This window comes from Corvus cornix, chromosome 3, assembly GCF_000738735.6.
Source record: "Corvus cornix cornix isolate S_Up_H32 chromosome 3, ASM73873v5, whole genome shotgun sequence".
Lineage (NCBI taxonomy): Eukaryota > Metazoa > Chordata > Aves > Passeriformes > Corvidae > Corvus > Corvus cornix.
Window position 1 is genome coordinate 38,198,238 of NC_047056.1, and position 22,931 is coordinate 38,221,168.

Sequence of the window (22,931 nt, forward strand, 5' to 3'; positions counted from 1 at the left end):
GCAGTAGGTAACTGATTAATAGTTGAGGTACTCCCATTCACAGTAAAAAAGATCTTTTCTTTCTTTTACATCTAGTTACCTGTCTTCTTGTCTAGGATTTTGTTGCTATAGATACATCACTTTCAACAACTTAGATATGGAAAAAAAAGACCTTCCAAACATGGATTTTAAGCATTTATGCTTTAGCGTCAAAATTCCAATGTGTTTTAGCCTTTGTAGTATGTTTTACAATATATTGATGGCTCAGATCTGTTTTTTTGTTTAATACGTGTACGTCTAGGAATTGGTAGTATAATGTCTGTAAGGTTTTTTTGTTTATAAATTATGAATGGAAGGTTTTTGTCCCTGAATGGAGACATTCATGTGTTAAGACTGTTTGACTGGCGCATGGTATGTTAGGAATACTTACTGATCTACAAGTGAATTGCAGTGGAAGATTTTTCTTTGTCAGGGAGATAAAAGCATTCTAGAGCCCTAGAGTCCAGCCAGTGTCACAGTGCAAGCCTCCAAGCTGCAGCTGTTTGGCTATATAGAGCAGCTGGGGACTTGGGGAAGGCAGGGTGACAGACCCTTGAGGAGCACCACTGCCTCCTGGATAAGTAGGATCAGATCAATGACAGTAAAATATTTCAGTGGTGATACTGTGTTTTACCAAAATTCATATTAAATTAGTAAATAGTAGATGGCTTATACTATGCAGATAGGCAGTCTAAAGAATAATTAAGGTCTTCATATTTAATGTGTGTATTTCCAGGTAGTAGAAAAGTTATGTTTATGTGGCAATTACAAATTACTTTTCTATTTGAGGAACAGTTTTAAGTATTTATTCTTGTTCATTAGAAGAATTCTCTACTTGAAGCAAATGTGTAGAAGGGGTGTATGGACTTGGACAAAATGTTAGGTAGCTGGAGGAGTTCCCCCCGAGGGTGGCAGGAAAGGCGAAGCTTCTGTTTAACAAGGAGTGGTGTGGAGCAGGCAGGGTGGCAGCTCTGCAGGGGAGGTTGCTGAGGTGCTTGGAAGGCGAGTGTTCTTTGGTGCTGTGACATTGCTGAGGCCCTTGGTCATTCTTCCCATGAACCTGGTGGGACAGGCCTGCTGCAGCCAGCAGGGGAAGATGGAGACTGGTTTTTGGCCTTTGTTATTCCTGGCTGATTTATCCATTGTCTTGCTTTGCCACCTTTTTCTCTACCCACTTGCTGCTCGTGCTCTGAGCCTGAGAGGACAGCCCTAGAACAGCTTATGAAGGACTGGTCCCCAAAGCCAGACTTCGCTGCATTTTGTGCAGGATAATAAAACTGTCTGCAGCCTTTCCTAGGGCTGGGCTCACTTCAGTTCATGAGAATTCAGCTGAAGTACAGGGATGTGACAGGATTGCAAAGATGTCATCCAAAATGCATGACATTTGGAAGCTAGACTGTCAGTGAAAGTCACTAACATCACCTGAATATGAGGATATATTTGTTATGAATGTGTAAAAAAATTGTGTCTATTATATTTTCCAAAGCAGTTACTTTAAAAGAAAATTGAGTATTATATGGGGAATGGGCCTATGTTTGTAGAGATATGTTGAAAGCCTTCGCTTCCAGCCCTGGTAATAATGAGAATCAGAGAACATTTTGAGACCTACGTACATGAGACTGTAAGGCTCAAGAAGCTCTGTCAGAACAAGGTATCTCAGCTATGGCACAAGTGAGTGGGTTGTTTGGTTTCTGAATTACCTGAGCTGCAGTGATGTTCCTTTTGGGTCTGGCAGCAGTATGGCAGGGCAGTGTGGCCACTGACCGTCTCCACTGGATGCTAGCTTATGGATCTCTGCTCTATCCTAAACACTGCTACTTGATCCTTCTTTTAAATAGTATCTTTCTTTCCTTCTCCACTGTAATTTGTCTCAGAGTTGACTGTACACAGAATCTATCAGTCCACCTTTCATCTCTCTAAACTGTTGTCATCTGCTGAAGTCCTTCATTGACATTGCACAATGAAGGCATTTACCTTTGGAGTCTGCATGCCTGTCTCTCTTCCACCTAGATAACAAATTTATCTAGTATATGTATGTTTTGTGTATAAATAAGAAGCTAAACTGTATGATACTCTTTAGGGTACACTGTATGCACATGAGAATCAGAGGCATTTTAGTGCCTAAAAATAAGGGATTTTCTGAAGGTTTTGGAGTATCTGAGGTTGAAGTATAGCTTGGGCATTGATAATGAAAAGAATTCGTTAGAGTGTTTTATCTGAGCTCCCCATTTCATGACATGAAACAAGTTCTTACTAATAGCAGTTATATAATAAACTGCATTCCTCTTTTTTCTTTTTTTTTTGTGGAACTGTCAATATTGTCTAAAGTAGGGGAGACAATTGTGGTTTTAACTGGGCATTTGTATGGTCAGCACTGTCTACTTAGTTTGAAATTGTGTTTTTTTAGGAAGTGTTTCCCAGAGACTTCATGTAGGTAGAACTTGTTGTGACTAGTGTTTTGAGCCTTGCAACTATTAATCCTACACTGATAAAGATTAGAAGGCAAGTTACTTAAAATGATAGTTCTCACTGGCATTTGGTCTCCTTTAGGTCTATTTATTGCTAGCCGAAGTAGAGTTGAGCTACTGTGAGGAGTTACAGGCTGTGTGTTCACAGAACAGCACCCAGCAGTGTCTGTGTGCAGTTGGCTTTGTTAGGATTTACTGCTTCCATCTCTTCCCTATTTGTATGCAGTGAGCATTTGCAAGTAGTTGCTTACATTTAAAGAATTATGTTTCAAGATACCATTTAAGGCTTTTTTTTTTTTTTTAATCTGCATGTTATATTGTACATGATACAATACAAGGAAAGCACTGGAGATTTAAGAGGATGAGAGGTTTGAGTCAATCACTTGAGCTTCAACTTAGTAATGCAAATCTGGTTTTAAGTGATCTTATTGATGTTTGCTCAAAGTAGCTTCCTTTTGGTACAAATGACTGAGCTTTGTTGCAGTTATTGTACAGGTAATGTACTGTCCCTTTAGGGATTGCCTTTGTATCCCTGATGCAACCTCTCTTTGCTTTAAACAGAGAGTGCCTGCAGGAATGCCTGGAGCTAAGATAGATCTCATGTGCCTCATTTGATCATCTGTCAGCAAAGAAGCGAGAGGATAGGGCAGGGAAAAACATGTGCCCTTTGCTCTGTCGCAGCTCTTGGAAATTTGAGGGGTTGGCAATTGGTGAAGGATGTTCAAGTGGAGAACTTGGTACCAGAGAATGAAGGACATGACAGCGTGTCCCAAGTGGTCCTGGCCGCCTCTGTGATTTCACCTTGAGCAGAGGTGGCAAATGACTGTTCCAAGTTCAGGCTGCGAGGGGCTGGCAGGATTTTGAGTAGCCCTGGTAGGGTGGTGCAAGCAGTGCTGAGCACCCATGTCCCGCAGAGATGGCATTGTGCAACAAACAGTGCCATCTTCTGGGAGGAGTCGGAATGATGACCTTGTGGCCAGCATTACACGTGTTTTTAAAGTGGTGGGGTTGGGTTTTTGTTCGGGTTGGGGGTTTTTTTCTATCTAATAAATGCTTTAAAAATCAAAGTAGCAGAAGTCAAAAGACAGTGTTGATGTCTGGTAATGCAAATCCACATCTTCCATCTTTGATTTTTTTACTGGTACAGTTTTTAAGGGAAAATCTTAAGCTGTGTTTTGGAATCTGTTTAAAAGAAGAAAAATTTATCAACTGTTGAGTAGTCTAGAGAAGTAAATCTCAAAAATCAAAGGACTTGATCTGCTTTGTTTGATTAAGTCCACTGTTATTTTAATAAATTTACTTTGTAAAACCTAAATAATTGTGCAACATCTTTTCTAATAGAAAGCAGTAGTGACCTATAGGAAAATGTTAAAGTAAGAATGATTACTTAGACCTATATCTCCTTCTTTTGACCATGTCAAAAGGGTAAAAGTATTTTCTGTCTTAAAATTATTACCCTACAAATAGTTATATTGGGAAATACTCATTGTGGTGCAAAATCTGGGATTAGGGTTACTAAAATTATCCCAGCAAGTGGAATGTAATATTCAGCATTTACTGAGAGTCTTTAATGGCATAGATCAATCACCTGAAGGTCTTATTTGGAGGAAGTGTGCAATTTTAGTAACATTAATGGAACTATATGGGAGATGCAGCTGATGTTGTGAGGAGGTTTTCTTGTTACACACTTTCAAATAAATAAATACATGAATGCAAACAAAAAGCAAAGTATAACTTATGGGGGAAGGGGAAAAGACTAACCACTATATTAAAAAACTCTGTATTGCTAAAATAACTTTGATAAGGTATACCCAGAATGACAAGAATTTGTGAACTCTGGATAGGGAAGTAGATTTGGAGTTGGTTTTATTGTGTCGTGATTTCCTAGGTAATTTACCAGCAAAGATGCAACGGAAAAACTGTTTCTTAAAAAAAGAAGATAAAATTATTTTGCGTGTAAATTGTAAATCTGTTCTGTGTCACATTAAGATTGCTAGAATCGGCATATTTTGTATTCCAAAGGGTATATGGGACTATGGTGTCTGACATTTCTGGATGGTTCAGTACTAAACAGTACAATTAATTTCTAGTTAAGATGGTAATTGAATGTGTATTTACTTTTTTAGTATTAATGTCAGCTTGCCCTGTCATACAGTATTTAACATATAAAGAAAATGTTTAACTTTCAGTATATTTGGAATGTTTACTGTGTGGTAATCTTGGTGTTTATGCAAGTCCTCAGTATTACAGTTAGGACTTTCAATTTCTGACATTTGAAAGGAATTCAGTGTTGACCCATCTTACCATGTTGATTTTGAGCTGTTGCTAAAAATCAACTGCTAAAAGTTACCTTTGCAAGGGGTTATGGCCCTTGAGCATACCTCACAATAAGTACTGTATTTGCTTAGATAAAATTTGAAAACTATTTTTGTCTTGGAGTTTAGTAAATCACTAATCCATAGTTTGGGAGTAAAGTATGTATAACAAGCTGTTATGGAAAATGCTGTTCCAAATATCCAGAAAATATTGTGCGAGTAGATAAGTAAAAATGCAAGAAATCCAGTTTAGCAAAGGAAGAATGCAATGCAGCTCACAGGAAAGCTGCTCTTTTATGCATCTGACTTAGGAATTTCAGCAGTGGCATGCCATACAAGAGGCAAGGTGGTAACCTAACATTAAAGTAGATGTTGACCATCCCTCTTGGGTTTCCTATGTCATAATCACGTTTTCTGCTCGATAGACTGTAGACTAAACAAATGGTAGTATTTCTGGAAAGACAGATCAGAAGATCTCTGGTCTTAAAAATGAAATTATATGGTTAGAAATGTTTTCATTATTAACTGAAAAAGTGAGCATTTCTTAATATTTACGCATCCTGCACAATACCAATGGAGTAGGTAACTTCAGGGAAGTAGTTTTTATTGAAGCAAAACCAAGAGTAGTGTATGCTGTGTAAATAGTAGTTAGATCCTCATCAGAGTACATCTACATGTGCCAGAATTAGGAATTCAGCCTCAGGGCAGTTGTCAATATCCTGTCTGGAAAGCTACTAGAGATTGTTGTTTATTTTTTTGTTTGCTCCACCCCCCAGTAGTCAGTATCGACTACAGTGGAGCAAATTAGAATAAATTGCTGTGCTTAAAATTTGTGATTTCTGTTCTTCCTCTGGCCCAATAATACAATTTTTTAAAAGATACCTTTAGGAGTACATGAAAATGTATTTGAGAAAAAAATTCCTTAAATGATTTCTAGCAAACATAACTTACATTTCATCCTTAATTTTTATAATTTATGTTATGAACCTTTTTCAAAACTCTTTTAAGATATTTGTCAAGAAGTCTTAATGGTAGTCAACAGGCAACTTCCACTTAATTTTATGGAAAAGTTGACAAAGCTTGCTGCTTTTGTGACTAATGGAAAGCAGATATTTTGCTTGGTTAAAACTTGAACAGTTTTATTCTAGGTCACTTACATCTTGTGCACTAGTGAGTTCATAATCCTGACTTTCTTCCCATTTTTTCCTACGCAGGCAGAAGGAGAAGACAGCCTTAAAAAGATGCAGCTGATGGAGCTTGCAATTCTGAATGGCACCTACAGAGATGCCAACATCAAATCACGTAAGCATGTCATAAGCTCAAGGGTCAATGCCATAGAAGTGTTTGCAGGTTTTGAATATTAAGGCTACCTTTGGAAAATGTACAGTGGCAATTTACGCTGGAGAATGGAAGGCAGTAAGAACCCAACAAAACTGTAGGTAGCTGTTGCAAAAGATTTTTGGGGGAGAAGTTATTTCAGTTTGGGGATTTTTTTAGCTTGTTTCTTGCCCCATTGTTTTTTTACCAGTATGTATGGGTTGAAATATTTACAAATATATGGTATAAAAAACCTCAACCCTTAAGTCGTATTTTTCTATTTTATGGTCATTTTTTCCATAAAGCATATACAGGACAGTTGACTCCTTTGCATTTTTGTTTTTAGAGATTTAATTTTAAAATGTTACAGATGTTCAGGATACATTTTTCTGTATTATATTCCTTCCTTTCATCTTGCTTGCATGTGTACCCCCAATGTTATGTTTTACCAACAATTCATCAACTGATTTCACAGCTGAGTTCACAGGGATCAGTGATGTAATGAGCCATTTTTACGATTACTTCCATTACATTTGTGTGAAGATGCTTTTGCAAACGCATGTATGCACAAGTTTACACTTGAAAATTAATTACACGCACCTACTAATGAAAGCATATACCTATTCTGTGTGATACAAATTGTTTACTTCAGTTGAAAAATCTAATTTCTCCTCCTGAAAATATAGTTGCTGATGCTGTTCAAAAGTACGTTTTTGCTGTAGCTGTGATACAGATGTCAAATGTAAGCACAGTTAAATCAGGCTTTTCACTAAGGACCTACTGATACTTGCAAATTTGTTTCTCCACACAGTCCCCGTTTCAATGTTGAATATGTTTAAAGGTTGGAATGCAGTTAGGTCAATTTGAGAGTGCTTACACCAGTGTAATTATTCTGATTTGAAAAGAGACATAAGCAAGGGCTTTTACCACTACAATGGTAATGGTAAATCTTTCAGCCCTAATGAACACTGTGATATTTAAAGCTAGGTAAGTTTTAAATATATGGTAGTCTCTAAATTATTACAAATTTATGAGTAAAATAGCTTTCAGAATAGCTTAAATTCATGCAAACTTTTGCACAGAAATTTTTTTATTCATTTGAGCAATTTCTTTGTCTGGTCTTTTCCCATTGGTCTGTTGTACCAGTGTAAGTGGGAGGATGGAATTTTTTTATTTAATTTTTGACTAGGTGTTGCCACACTAATACTCAATATTTGATAAGACAGTTTCACTCTTTGTGTTTTGATTTTACTGAAAAGTTGAAGATGTAGAAGCTGTACTGGTTTATTTCTGTTTACGAAAGGAAGTAAAAACATTTGAGTGCCTTTTTAAAATTATCTGAGCATTTTTGTTTAAAAAATAAAAGCAATTTAAAAAATGCACCAGTCTCAAATCTGAGCAACATTTGTCTTTTCAGGACACCTGTAACTTAATTAAATCAATGGAGATCAACAGTAGTGCATAGAAATACATAAATTATAACCCTAGATTATAATATAATAGAAATTATAACCATAAGATTGACTGTTACCAGCAGATGTGCTAGGGCTTAAGTTGTTCATCTGGTGTGCCAACAAGCTTCAAATAACACTTAATGAAATGTGCTAGCATCACTTCAAAAAACAAACAAAACCACCAGAAACAAACAAAAAACCAAACTAAAACAGAAAAACTGCGTATTTTCTTTAACTTAAGCAAGGCCGTAGTGAACTTCTAATACAAAGGAAGTATCTTATTTGGTGAAATTTGATACGGAAATAAAATTTAAACCTATTTTATTCAAGCTAGAGTAGGACAGGACCGATTCATGTTTCTAGGTTATCTTCAACTTCACTGATCCTGGAAATGGGAATTGTGTATATGTTTAAATGCAGTTTTAAGACATATAAAAACTCTAGACTCATACAGCAGCTCTGCATAACTGAATGTCTGTGGACTCTATAGATGCACTAAATTTTGTACTCTGTATTTGATTGTGACAGTATTTTCCTTGTATTTCCTGCATGCATCTCAGTCTCATGCAGTCTTGATAGCATAAATGAAGAAATGTGGTCTAAATGGAGCTTTCGTGCTGTGTAACCTGTTTGAGAAATCTACCTCACTGTTTTACAATGCCTTTTTTATTTTGCATGTTCATACTTAATCACACTGGAAAATGGAAAGCTGTTTGCATTTGAATGGTGTGCTTTGGCACTGTGTGATCAACGCATGTACTAATGATTTCCTTTTATTTTTCTTCTTTCCTACTTTTTCCCTTTTTTCCCATTCTTTCCACGTTTTGTACTGCTATCTCCATACTTTCCTCTGAATTTCTTTGCTTACTGTAGCAGCCCTTGCCTTTTCTCTTGCAGCAACAGCCCAGGCTCCAAGGATTATCACTGGGCCTGCGCCTGTTCTCCCACCAGCTGCCCTGCGTACTCCTACGCCAGCTGGCCCTACCATAATGCCTTTGATCAGACAAATACAAACCGCTGTCATGCCAAACGGAACTCCTCATCCCACCGCTGCAATAGTTCCACCCGGACCTGAGGCCGGCTTAATTTACACACCATATGAATACCCCTACACGCTGGCACCAGCTACATCAATCCTTGAGTACCCTATTGAACCTAGTGGTGTATTAGGTAAGATCTTCGCATGTGGATGACTGGAGAATGCATTGCTTATGCTTCTGTTGTGTTTGTGAGGTAGAGGTTCATGGTGCTCAAAGAAAAAAATCTGAAGCAACAAACTTATCTCAGGTATATCAAAACAGCCTAGGAGAGCTGCTCAAATGGTGTGCAGCTCTTAAACATTTTAAATGTATTTGGCATTCCTGAATGTGTGTGCTTAGTTTATATTAATAAATTTACCGAAAATAAAATCTTCATGTTTGTATGATATTAGATGGTAGATACATAGGCAAGGGAAAAAAACAGTTAAATACAAGTTGATGTCTATTACATGTCGTCTGGGCTCCCATGAATAACAGATTAGTTTGTATTCTCTTTAACATAAATTAACATCCAGCAATTTCTGGAAGAGAGGACTTGTTATTTTGCTATATTGTATTAGTAGCAAAACTGGAGGGAGTGGAAAAGTCTTCGTTCAGTTGGAGTTTTTGTTTCTTTATTTAGTACGCAACTGATAAATCTCTCCTCGGTGTCAGACAGCTCTAAATCATACCGTGAGCAGAAAATTATTTCGGTGAATGAATATAAAGCAAACCAAGTTCTGACCAAAGGACGATAAAACTAGCAGCTTTACTGATGGCTTCTTTTATATACATTGCATTGAAATGTCCCATCATTCCTAATATTTCAGACCGCTGACTTGGTGTGTGAAGGCAAGAATGATAAAGCAGCCGTGACAATTCAGTTAACTGGCCAATATGGAACAGGCAGTTCCAGTAGTTTCTTCCTTCCCTACCCTCTACAGAATCTAAATAATCTTTTCTCTCCAGTTTGTTCTGAATTGCGTATGACCTTGGTGCTGCATAATGTTGATTTTATAGGACTTTGATCTTTGTTCAGCGGCAGTTATTGATTTACACAAATTCTAAACATCTCTAATGAACACTGGACAATAAGGTTAAAAGTCAATATTTTGTTGAAAGTATTGCAAAAAATCAGTGTTTCATGTGACAAATACTTGGTGAGTTATCTGTATGTGTGCATGTTTCCACATCATGTACAGTAAAAAAGAAAATATATTTCAGACTTCTGTCTTGCAGGATTAGTGAATCAATACCAAAAATTCTAGTAGGACAAAAGTATGCACTACATCTGTCAGTTTATGGTTGTTGTCAGTTAACTCATAGCCAAGTTCAGTGAGCATATGATAACATCATGATTTATTAATTTCCCACAAATATGTAAATATTCCCCCTAGCTCCTCTACCCCCAGTCTGTGAGTGCATCCTGGGCTAAAGTCAAGTAACAGTTAGAGAGTTCATCAAAGTAGCTATCAGCTCTTAGTGGTAAACCCCTCTCCTGAATTCAGTTAATAGCAAGTAAATAAAAACATAATTCCAAAGTTTATTACAAAGCAGGGAACTTCGATTTCTCACAGGATTTTCTATAAAGAGATAGGAGGGGAAAAATAAAAATTACTTCTAAAATGGCATCTGAAACCACTGTATACTCCTGGGCTTAACTGTGTGAGGTGTATTGCCCAAAACAGACCTCATCAAGAAGATGTTATTTAAAAAAGGAAAAGGGGGCAGGGAAAAAAACCCCCACACTCCCACTTAAGCTGCCTAGAATCAATAACTCTTAATACATCTGCTCTATTCTCTGAGCAATTGTATAGAGTTAATTGTATTAAATTTGGGGTTCATTGAGTTTATTTTGTTATATGCTCATTCTCATTTATAGTATTTTGTCCATTTTTGTGGTGGACCTTTAAGATGTTTTAAAATAATTCTGTTAAAAATGGCAGAGAAATGCATCCCTATCAATATTTTTCGGGATGTTGGTGTTGAGATCAACTTTTAGTTGGTGACTAACTTTCAATTCCCTTCCTTTTATCTTCAGGTATGGCTTTCCCAACGAAAGGCTAAGAATTCAAGAACGGTCTTAACTGATCCTTCATCAGATCTGAATTTTAACAAATGCTTAGTTTCAGCAGCCTTGAAAAAAGCTTGGCCTAGCAGTCAGTGACTTACTTGCACTTTTTTGCACATAGATTTAAAATAAAATAGTGCTATTAATTTGGATTAGGTCCTATTATTACAGAGTAGCTGTAATTTATGAGTGTATAGTAGTATACTGACTGCTAAGTGTTCTATATAGTGTTTGCTTTACTAATCACCTAATTCATTGCAGTTCATACTTATTGACTTAAAGTTTAAAATCACAATCTGTAGGCTTGAAGAATTGCTTTAAAACTTTTTTTTGTGGTAGAACTGGAAGTGATCTTAAGGTTAGCAAATAATTGTCAGTATTAAAGATGGCATTATTTAAAATAGTCCTGCTGCAAGAAAGGCACTTCAGTGAATATGTGACTAGTAAAGCTTAAATGTGCTTGGGTCTAATAGATTTCATGAAATACTGTAATTTTGGGATTGTAAATGAATGGATTAAACAGGTTAAGGCCAGGATGTTTAAAATAAATGCAATATTAATCTGCACAGATAAACTCCTTTTTAAGATTAAGATTTGAAACTACTGTGCCTTAACTTGTTGCTTTTCTTAAAATGAACTTTTGTAGTTAATGATCATTTAAATCCATTTTGATAAACCTGCTGTTAATGTTTTCTGTGAATGTTTTCTAACTTTGTCTTGGTAATTGCAATTTAACTAGGTGCGGTGGCTACTAAAGTTCGAAGGCACGATATGCGTGTCCATCCTTACCAAAGGATTGTGACCGCAGACCGAGGTTAGTTTAGTTCTGCAGTTCTTGTTTGTAAGAAGTGCTTTGAGTGTACATGAGATTTGCAACACCACAGCTGGTTAACCAAATACCCTATCTTGACCCATTCGTGATTTTTCTCAAAAACCTGGACAGTTAATATTTTAAAGCTTTGGGAATGCTTGTGGTTTAAAAAAAAATTTCTAAACTTAGCTTTCCCGGCTCAATTTAAAGACATACACTTTGATATATTTAACAGAAATTCTATAACTGATTCAGTTTTAAGAATGAAACATCTATCTGCATCAGGAAACGCTATGAAATCAGTGCTGCAATAATTAATTTGGTCATGTTCCCCACTTTCCCCCCCCCCCCCCCCCCCAAGTTCGTTCTTTTAATTGGTGTGGAAATATCAGATTGGTGTTGCAAAATAAAATGAATGGATGGTTGCTTAATGAGAAAGAAGTAAAGGAATAAATGCCTCCTGTCTGTGTTTGGAGAAATCTGAAGATTTAGATTCCTTTTTTTCCAATAAACTTTTGAGCCACTGTACTGTATATTATGAGGAGGATGCATGTTCTCAGATACCTAACTGAATTCAGAAAGGTAAGGGCTGTGAAGATAACTTCAAAAGTTGTTTGAGTTTGAATTAGTATGGGTTAGGGGAAGGGAGGTTGGTTTGTTTTTTGGTTTTGTTTTGTTGGTTTTTTTTTTTTTTTTTCCAAAATCTATTTCTTGGTATTTGCCTTTTGCTGCTAAAATGTGTAACCTGAAGGAGAAACAACTTTTGAAGACCTGTTGGTGAGATGACATCCAATATTTGGGCATCTCTCTTTAACCCTTGAATGGAAAGTAAATCTTCATTTTTCTCCTGTTTATCAAGTGTCATGCCTTTGGACCCCTGAATGAAGTGTTTAAGCTTATTGAGAAAACTGATATTTTCGGTTTATTGACATTGGCTAGGAAGCAGTGTGGGGGGATGAGTTCTTACCCCATCCCTGCTGCTGACTCACTGTGGGTTTCAGCAAGTCATTTAATCTCTCTGTGTATGGTTTCCCATTGGTCAAATAAGGATAATAATACTTCCCTACCTCACAGGGGTGTTGTGGGGGTTCTTGTTTTGTACGGGGCTTTGAGGATGCAAAGCATTATGCGCCAAGTATTATTATTCTACTCTCATCCAGATCAATGTTGTGCAGGTTTCCATGATACTGTAATATTCAAAAGCCAAATTCCAGTGACAGATCTGACATCTCTTAACATTGACTACACTTCACTTCTCACAACCTTCCTTCCATAAATTAGCTACAAGAGAGAATACAAATTCTGGTCAATACAGTAAAAAGGGCCCTCCTGGATATTTGCTATATTTATGTTACACTTTTATCTTTCATATGATTTTAGGCTTTACAGAAAGTGTGAAGCTGATAGAAGACACTACTTTAGTTTTCTATGAGATTGTTTTATATCACTGCACACTATTTGCAGCCCATTGGCTTGTTCTCATTTCTTAAGAACACTTCAATGGGGCTACAGGACATAATCAGTTGAAGGTCATAGCCCATGTTTACAAAAAAAAAAAAAAAAGAGGAAATAGGTTCTAATCTTTGCTATTTTTTTTTTTCTATCTCTGTCAAGACTAATAGGTTGTAAGGATTTGGTTGTCTTTGAAAGTTTGACCTGATGTTGCAAAAATCAGTTTTTTGCTAATGGTCTTTCATGATCTGCAATGGTAGTTTCATGTGACAGATGTGGCTACCTTTTTGTGTAATTAGATATTTACCTGAGAGAACTAGTAAATACACTGATAAAGTGGGGATAGAGATGTTTTCATGGAGAAAATACCAATTTGTAGTTTATCATTGTAATGTTTGCTCAACATAGATTTTAAGTATTTTTTGAAGGGCCTAGATGTTTCATCTGGGTCACTTAAAAGTAATTTAAATTAATTATTGGTATAATTTCACCTTCTTTTAAAATGCAGCAATTTTCTCATAGAACAGCATTCATCTCTAGCGATATTGGAAACCCACTGTCTTAAACAGAGAAATAAATACACGTCTTTTTCCTGTGGAATAAGTCATGCATACCTCTGTCTTAGGAAAACCATGCTGATATTTCAGGAGAACATTATTTTGAAGTCTTATCTAAATAATCCAAATGTGTATGAAGAGACTTACACAAAGTTAATTTTACAACTGAACGTCATTGTATTTTGAATTTTAAATCCTAGGTTATCACTGCACAGATCTAAAAGTTCCACAAAAGGTTTTGGAGATAACTTTGTTAAGCAATAAAAATTTCTTTTAATATACTAAAATTACATTGTAGAATTAAAATCCTATCAGTAGTTGCTATATTCACCTATATGGTCGTTCTATCACCAAGATACTTCTATAGCTATGGCCATGAAAAGCAATGTCAGCAAACCGAAATACTTTTTTTTTACGTAGTTAAATGTCACTAAATCTATCTTTGCATTCATTGGGTCTAAAGTTGTTTTTTGTTTTTTTTTTTTTTAATTCTAAATTGACTCTCAGATGACTTTGTAGTACTACTGCATTCACTTTTTAAGTAGTTCTTATTCTTTGCATAGTTTTGGTTTTTTGTTGGGGTTTGGGTTTTTTTTTCCAGAGATAAGCACTGCATTTAAAGCAAGAATCCCCAAATATGTAAATGTTTTACAACTAAGCATGTAGAATTGGTGAAGGGTTTGAAAATATAGCTCGTTTTAACTCAGAATAAACCCCCAGTTTATAAATAATACAAAATCAAATTTGATTCATATAACAGAGAGACTGACTGATTTAATTGTAATAAACTGTAAATGGTGTTGCACAGTTGACAAACCTGTGTGTACTGTAGAAGGCCAGAGACTTGGCAGAGGATGTATCACAGGTGTACTGGTATTTTTAAAGGTAGCTTGCTTTGATTTTAAACTCCACAAGAAATATTAATGCTGAGAATTTTCTCAAATTTTTTATCCAAACCAATTTTCACATAATTTATATATAAATTTTAATACCTTTTAATCAAAATTGTAATGAGTATCAAAATGCTTTAAGAGTCTGTTTCTAGTATACCTGTAAAGTGGTAAGATTGTGCCACATAAAATATTTATTTTTATTTTTTCTTCTTTTTGAAACAGCTGTTTTAATTTTAACAAATCCCACTTAGCATGATTCTGAAAAAAAATTCAGGGAGCGTTTGGTCTCATTTATGTTACAGTAGTAATTTTTTGTAGTGTTATAAACTGTATCCTAAATGATAGGCCACTTTTATTATGTGAAAGTAAATGAATCCACAAGAAACATTGTTAAATCGATGGTATCTGTGAATATTACACCTACTGGACTTCATTTTATGTAATGGCACAAATCTGACTTTGCACTGAATACCTTTCTCACTTTCATCTCCTCTGCCTTAGTCAAAATGGCAACAGTACAGAAACTTTTATCAACCTCAGAATATATTAGCTCTAATTAAGCTGTTGAATGAGTCTTAAAAAAAAAAAAAAAAAAATCATACTACTGTTAAGTGGACCAAGTTTGGTGAAGGAGAATGCGAGAGAATGAATAAAGAAGGAATAGCTCAAGAACATTGGGAATGATAACTTTCCACTTGAGAACTTTTTTATGTTTTACTGTAATTTGTTTGTGGTTTTGGGTTTTATTTTTTTGTTTTGTTTTGTTGGTTTTTTCTTTTTTCCTTTTTTTTGCAAAAGAAAATAGTATTTACAGGTGGCTTCTTTTAAAATATAAAAATATAAAGCAGGAATGTATATGAAATGTCAGATTTTATTGTATTTGCAGAGTATTAGCTTTGAAAATGAATAAAGAGAGCTGTTTGTAGTTTTAAAATGCCTTATTAGTATCAATTAGATATTTTCTCTATTTTTTCATGTACTTAGAGCTTTTTAAGTATAGACTTTAAAATGGCAGGACTTCTACAGTGTTTACATGCAAGTGCATTTTATAAGTGTCCTATATGTGTAAAATAGTATTTCGAACAGGAAAATGCTGGCTATAGTAGCAGGCTGAGCGTTTTCCTGGTTTCCACGATGATGCCTACGTTGCTAGACTACAGTTTAGTATTGCTTTGTATCATGAGGCCAAGAAATTCCGTGTTGTTTGTAAATAGAATAAATGAAAGGCAATAAAAAATTTATTGAACAAAAACCCTTTGTTTGGCCCATAGTTTGTTGAACCAAATTGTTTCTCTAAATCCAGAATTCCTTAGATGACTCCATTCTTTTAACAACCAGTTATTAATAATCACATCCATCATTAATAGTTGCTTTAATGCTTGCACCTGGGGAGGTACTAATGCTTAATAGCAGTCAGATACTGATGCTGTGCACTGACTGTTGTTCCAGAAATCTTCTACCCAGTTCAAAAACTGTTCATCGTTTTTTGTTTTCCAATTTCCTTCATCGACTGCTACTAACCATTAGTCGTTAGTCATATTTTATCTCTATTTCTCCTGTTAACCGGTTTTGTGGGAGTGGGCTTCTCCTTCACATGTCCAAATCATGATGGAGGGCTGTCATGATTTTATTGCATTCTGTAGATGGTGGTGTCGATCAGTATGTCAGAATTAAACATGCTTGTTTTTTTTATTAGTTGTGATTAGTTTTCATGTTGTCATTAAGCCGTCACTAGCTGGAACTAATCTCTTCTCTATCTTTTCTTTCTTTTTTTTGTTTTGTTTTTTTTTTGTTTCTAACCACCCAGCCGCCACCGGCAACTAACCTATGACCTTCTGACCTCTGAACTCTTCACCCAATGATGACCTGACCATGCCTGCCTGCTGATCAGTTAACTGGTAAACGCCTTTGCTTGCCTGTCTTCAGTGCAGCGAGCTGGGGCACTTGTCCGTTCGTCTTACCATCTAACAAAACAGACAAAGAAATTGTTGTCCTCCAACTCCGCTTTTTGTTGTTCTCCTGTTTGGGTGAAAGTGGTTCTAGAACCTGCACTGAATAGTAGTAAAGCAATAAGGTCCAACTCATCCCTCCGCACTGATCATCCTCTAGTGTCCTGCCCCAAGCGAACGGTAAGGAGGCCTCACACGAGATGGAGACAGATGTCCCTTAACTACCCGATGACAGAGGCAGTTACTGTGAGAGACTTCTAGGAATATTTTTCTTCTCAGAAAAAAAAAAAAAAAAAAAAGTCAAAGCTCTCTCTGAATGTACTGTGTGATGATGCATCATGCATGAACCTTTGGTCAGGGATGTCATTGGGGAAGGGATTCCAAAAAGTATTCAAAATTTGATACGCTCTTTAGTCACTACCAGTGCCCTCAAAGGGCAGATGTTGCAGCCTTTTTTCTATTGCCTGCCAAATTGGACGTTTTAAAGGAAAGTGTGCCATGAAATGCAGATTATGATGACTTTTCAGAACTACATTAATGCAGAGAACAAAACAGCAACACTATTAAAGCAAAATACGAGTTTAAATTGTTTTAACCATATTTTAATCTCCTTGGAAGATTACATGAGAACAAGGTACATGCATTATGTGTCACATTACTGGGCAAACTGTTCAAATATTTTTTTTAAACCTCCCTGTATAGAAAAAATTTCATTAAGGATGTAAAAGCCATGCTTGCCTATTTGCTGTATACATGTAATGAAATTGTAGATAAAGTGTAGTGCATTGAAACAAAATGAACAAAAAAGTAGATACTTTTACTATACAAGGGTGCTGGTGCAGAAAAAAAATATATTTTTGGAAATGTAGCATTTTATACTTTCAAGTGTTATAAAAAAAGAAAAAAAGAACAAAGAAACCCTTTATTTCATTAAATGATTTTTTCTGGTGGTTGTCAAGAAACAAAAGACCAAAAGAGCCTTTTAGTCTTTCTTTTTTATTTTTTAAGTATTGGAATAAGTCTAAAGAAAAGGAAGTGCCTTATTTTCTTCATGGTCATTTAGTCAAATGTCTTGTATAATCAGCTTCTCCCTCAGACAAGTTACTGCATGCCACTCAGTCGCCCAGTATGTGAAAGAAGCTGTGAGGGAAGACAAATGATGAGTTGACCATATTAATTACCTGATTTTTGCCATACTAGTGTGATGTGACTTTGCCAAAATCTCATTAAGTGAAGTATTTGCTAAGTTTTCATCAAACCAGCCCATTATTATTTCAACCACTCTACTTTTTAAATCATAGTAAATGCCGTACTTGTGCAACGTAAACCAAAGGGTTCTGTGATACAGACTGTCTCATGCTAAAGGAGATTATTAGCTGACAAATGTTTGTAGAGCTGGAAGTTATGTCATTTTTGTTCAGGGATGGAGAGGAGTTTTCTTGATTTTGGTTGAAATAAATATACATCAACTATAGTAGGCTTTGGCACCACCCAGAAAACAGATGTTCTTTGGATAATGAAACTGAAAGTGCTTAGCGAGTTTTCACGTCCCCAGTTTTCACAAGCAGCTCCTGCAGTGGCAAACAGCACGGAAGTTGCATAGTTTTCAGCTCGTCTTTGACTATTGTTAGATCTGGCCCATTGACTTTTCTTCAAAAGATAAGCAGGAGAGGGACTTCAGCCATTTGAAGTCCAGCTATACTTTATTTTTAACCCTTGTTTCCACATGAGGTTCGACTAGCTGGGCAATTGCAAGAGCTGAAGCTGTTGAACGCACAGTATTTAGTTCTGAAAACGTTAAGTATTATTTTGTGGGGCTCAGTACTAAACTTGGCAAATATCAGGTGATAATTTTATTCCCCTCTTGTCAACTTTTCTCCTCCTGCAAATCTTCACAGCTTCCAAGTGAAAGGTCAATAGTAAGCTAAGAGGGCTTACGTTTTTAAGCACCTGCATGGTGACCTCATCTAACATCTTGTCTCACCTGGAAATAATTATCAGTTTATTTACTATGCAATAGACATTCATCCTTTCGTATTCAGCTAGATTTTTGTTTATTGTGCCACCGGCTTTGTCTTCCTGTTACACATACAGTTGTGTTGATTTTATTTACAGTATATGCTGTGCCATTTTGATTTTATTTTGGTTGGTTGGTTGAATAAACTTGCGACACTCGAACATTTGAAGAGAGATTTGCTAAAACAATACCAGTATTTGATCCAGTTTCATCTCAACTATGATAAAACCTGGACATTTTAGACATTTATCAAAGGTCTTTTACTTGGGGGGAGGGGAAGTGTATGGAATAGATGTGTGACATGTGAAAGTAATGTTTGCTCTGAACAAACTTCTGAAAACTTAGTTGACAAAATTTTGGATCAACTTAAAAGCATGACTTTTGAAATCTCTGAATGCCTTGGTTCTCAGTATTATCATTCTTTAATGACTTTTTCTTTATTAAAATAAGTAGTTTTAAGACTTCTTTCTGACAGTATTATGTAATTTTTTTAGAGTGGGTAGATGGGAGTGTCGCTTGTATGTAACCGTACAGATGACATATATTTGTCTATTCTTTATTATCTTAGTAGTTTCATGCTATGTATGTACCATAACCAACCTATTGCCTATGAGAAACATGTAAGATAATGTATTTACAGCCATTGTTACAAGTTTATAATGTATTTTTCTATCTTGTTTTATATGTATGTTATATAACATTCAAAAGAATTTTTTTCCTGATTGAGAAAAAAGGATACAAAATGCAAAACCCACAATTTTGATAACTGAAAAATTGCCAATTGTTTTGCAGTACTTTATTATATTGGGAGTGTTGTCTTTCTTGGGCTTTTAGTTAGCTACTGGATGAATACATTAGACATATTTGGGTTTTAGTTGGGTTTTTACATAGCTTGCATTTTAATTCTTTGGTTCTTTGCTGTTTCTATTAACCCATAGCATTATTTTAATAAATGTTATAATACCAACCTACTAACTCTGGACTATGTCTGTTTATTAACCATTACATGTTTAATTAAAATAAACAAATAAAGACGGAAGAATGTAAAGTCTTGAGTTACTGGACTAACCCTGAAGAACGTGACCACAGATAACACAACGTGACTTGTTTTTGTGTTGTTTGTCAGCTGACATTCTGCACACTACTATTAAGTTGGCTTTGGTCATTCTGGCCTTTTACCTTGGGGAATAGGTGCCAGTAGAAATGGGAACAAAGTAGCATTTTTTGAGGCATTCTTCTTGTAGTGTCTCGCCACTTGCCTTTCAGCATCTGCATTACTAATTCCACACTTTCTTTTTCTTTCTCTAAAATAATTACTGTTGGCTCACAGCAAAAGAGCAAAAGATGCCAGTGTATTGGTAAATCGTGACGGTGTACAGAAACCAGTTTGATTCTTTGTTGAACCATTCAGAGGTTGCAATTAATCTCACAGTAATTTGTGATTTGTTGGTTTTGGCACCTGATTCACTGTTGCATCATGTGACATTTCTAAGCAGAAAATATTTCTGTATAAAATTGCTGTACATTGAAATACAAAACCTGGGGGTTTCCTTTGGCAAAAGTGCCTTATTTATGCCATGCTATTTCAAGTAACTTTTTTTTATGGTACTTCTGCTGTAGTCTGTCAGTATTGCCTAGCTCAGGGGAGTACAACTTCTGTAAGCCAAAGGTCAAACTGTTTTTTTTTCCTAATGACTGCAGAAAGTACAAAAATACACCTTTCACTAAATTACCAAGCAATATCCATTTCAAATTCCAGAGCTGCCTTTATGTGATCTTTATCCCTGTGGATGACTGGAGCAACATGAATGCAGGGAATTGAAATTGTGAAAATGCTGTTTTGAATGTACATCTATGCAAATATTTTTACAGAAATGCTTCCCCTTTCTTAGAACTACACTATCTGAGCCTCCTTCATATTTCCCAGGTAGTTCTCCTGGATTTGTAACCTTGAGTGGGCAGTAATTACCACTAATATCAAGGGACATCCTCGATGTAGATAACTTCTCAGATGTCGATGGATTTCTTCCTGGAAGTCCCATTTTTTTCCTATAGATAGTAAAATTCCAGATGAGGAGTCTGAATCTGTTCAAATTCCTCCTTTAATTTATGACGTTTCAAACTATTTATCTTGAAATACATGCTATATAAAACTGTATAAATAGAGTTCTCACAGTATTGCTAGTAATTAAAATTTTATGCATCTTTATTTTATGGAGAAAAATAGTCTAGCTTTCATGATGTTTGTTGGTTTTCTAATGGCATGTAGTTCTTTGTTTTAGAAAAATTTTAGGTAGAGCTGAAATACCAATACCTTTTGAATAGTTTCACTTGTGCAGAATTTTTTTTTTAAAATTCAACAGATCATGTTGCTATCCTAAAACTCAGCCACAGGCAGATGATAAGAATATTAGGTAATTACAACAGATAATATCAGGACCTTTTGACTGGATAATGGAACAAGTGTCATTACAGTGCAAATAATTTATAATCTTAAAGAATTTTATCAGAGGCACACGGTTTGGTGAAGTACTCTATCCAGTATAGGTGAAACTATTCAGATGGAACAAAACTTTAGTGTTTTATATTGAAGAATACTTCTATTCTGAGAACTACTGCTTTTCTGTAATATTTTTATTATTTTTTATTTTTATCAATAGATGTTAACTACTGTCATACTTTGTCCACAGTGCATTTTCATCTCATTCTTCAGTATATGCCATAGTGAAAGTTGCTGTAAATTTTGTAGTACTTTAAAGCTGAAGGACAGAAAAAAATAGGGAAACTCTAAAATCAAAATAATACACTATTATTGTTGTCCACCAAAGGCATTTCTCAACTTACCTGAGTGCCTGTCTGAAAATTTAACTATTTTTTACTTTGCCTGCTTACAGGAAAGATATGAACTGTTTTTAGAACTGAATTTGAGAATGACTTCAATATTGCTAAATCACTGAAGTTAGCTTCTTTTTCTTTCTTATTATTCTGAGGTTAAATTGTCTTAACATTTGAAAGATCATACATTCAAGACAATTAGATAATTGCTCTTTGATCCAATAAAGTGGGATTTATCTTAGGTTTTGGGGTTTTTTTAATTAGGTCAGCATATAAATAAAAATATCATCAGGCCTTTCAAAGTAAACTCTGAGCAGTGCTCTTCACATCTTAAAAGTGAACTGTTGTACCAAAGTACACCAAATTTGGTTTCAGTTAGAGTATTTTTGTGCGTTTTATAAAGTGCCTTCAAGAACACACTTCAGATATTTTTAATGAGCATATGTTCAGTGTACTGACAATACTGATCTTTTATTTGAACATACCTTTTAAATGTGTGTCGAAAATCTACATGTAATGAAAGGTTTATTGCCAGGTTGTACTCTGTGAGGGGGACCACTAAAAGGTTTTCTGCCCTGAAAAAGCAGGGAAGCATTGAAGTGTGTTACCATCCATTTAGAAATTAACTTGGCGGAAACATACTTAGGAGTATATGAAACTGAGTTCTTTGTATCTGGATAAAAATACCAGTTATCAGAAATAGCGCATTGTACAGAACGAAATCTGAGTAACACATTCCTAGGGCTGGAAGTACATGGTTTTTCCTGGAATTTCTGTTTTGTTTTAATATGCTTGATATATTTTTCTAAAACACTGGAATACTGTCCAAATAACACATGACCCATAACGTTAGCACGTGGTAATCAATGTTGAATCAAACTGGTTGACGAAAGTATAGTGCTCTTCCTTCTCTGTGCCTGCGCACTAATTGCAGGTGGTGCATAGGGGCTGGGGCTTAGGCACAGCAGGTTACAGTCCTAATTTCTTGGTGCCTGCAGTTTGGGTGTCCGTCTTTGACAACAAGACTAACTGGGAGGACTTTGCCTCCCAAGGCAAAGATTAGCTGAGATCTGAAACTCTTTGTAGAATTAATTGAAAATACAGCAACAACAAAGTGACATATATACATAAATGCTTTGACTTGTACTATGGCAGTTTGTGTGAAACATTTGAGGTTTTGTTTGTGCAAAATAATGTATTCTGAGGGGAAAAGCAAACATGGACATTGCCAAAACACATGTAAATAAACACCATTTATGACTGTACATTATGTGCAATAAAGTAACTGGAAAAAGGTGCATGTACTTTATCCTCAAAAGAAAACTGACAGCTCTCAATGCTATAGCTATAGTTTTATTTTCTGAAAAGTTAAATTTTATTCTGTATCTAAACAACAGAATAAAGAATGTACATTTTTCACACTTAAATTTTCATTAATGCTTCTAGCAGTGTTATGAAAGATGTTAATTGTTGAAGAGGCTTAAACTTTCATGGTTGTCCAATTATCAGGGTATATTTTGCTTTATGCTGTTGTTTGTAACTGTAAACGAAGGAAGTATGCATTATATACCATAAACGTGCAATACACATCTTGCATATGGATATGTGGATGCACCAATTCTATAAATTTCTCGAAGATGACCAAGTGATTTTGATGTTACTGTAATTTTGTAGGCATAACTGTTAAAATTGTTCAGAGCAAATAAGAAAGAGGAGTGTTACTTTACTATAATGTTAACATACTGGTTTGGGGCA

General features: G+C 35.5%; 1 protein-coding gene across 10 annotated transcripts in view; it reads left to right on the forward strand.

Moving 5' to 3' along the window:
* Positions 1 to 22,931, forward strand: part of QKI (QKI, KH domain containing RNA binding) — a 156,347-nt gene that overhangs the window by 129,708 nt on the left and 3,708 nt on the right. For 2 of the 10 annotated variants that reach the window (XM_039569237.1, XM_039569240.1), the window contains 4 exons: positions 6,016 to 6,103; positions 8,470 to 8,742; positions 11,402 to 11,476; positions 16,183 to 22,270. In XM_039569237.1, the coding sequence (XP_039425171.1) occupies positions 6,016 to 6,103; positions 8,470 to 8,742; positions 11,402 to 11,476; positions 16,183 to 16,199 (453 nt within the window). In that variant the 3' untranslated portion in view covers positions 16,200 to 22,270. Of the gene's footprint in view, positions 1 to 6,015; positions 6,104 to 8,445; positions 8,743 to 10,067; positions 10,074 to 10,632; positions 14,973 to 16,182; positions 22,271 to 22,931 lie in introns of those variants that run through there. The other 8 variants (XM_039569234.1, XM_039569238.1, XM_039569235.1 and 5 more) reach the window with 7 other exon arrangements.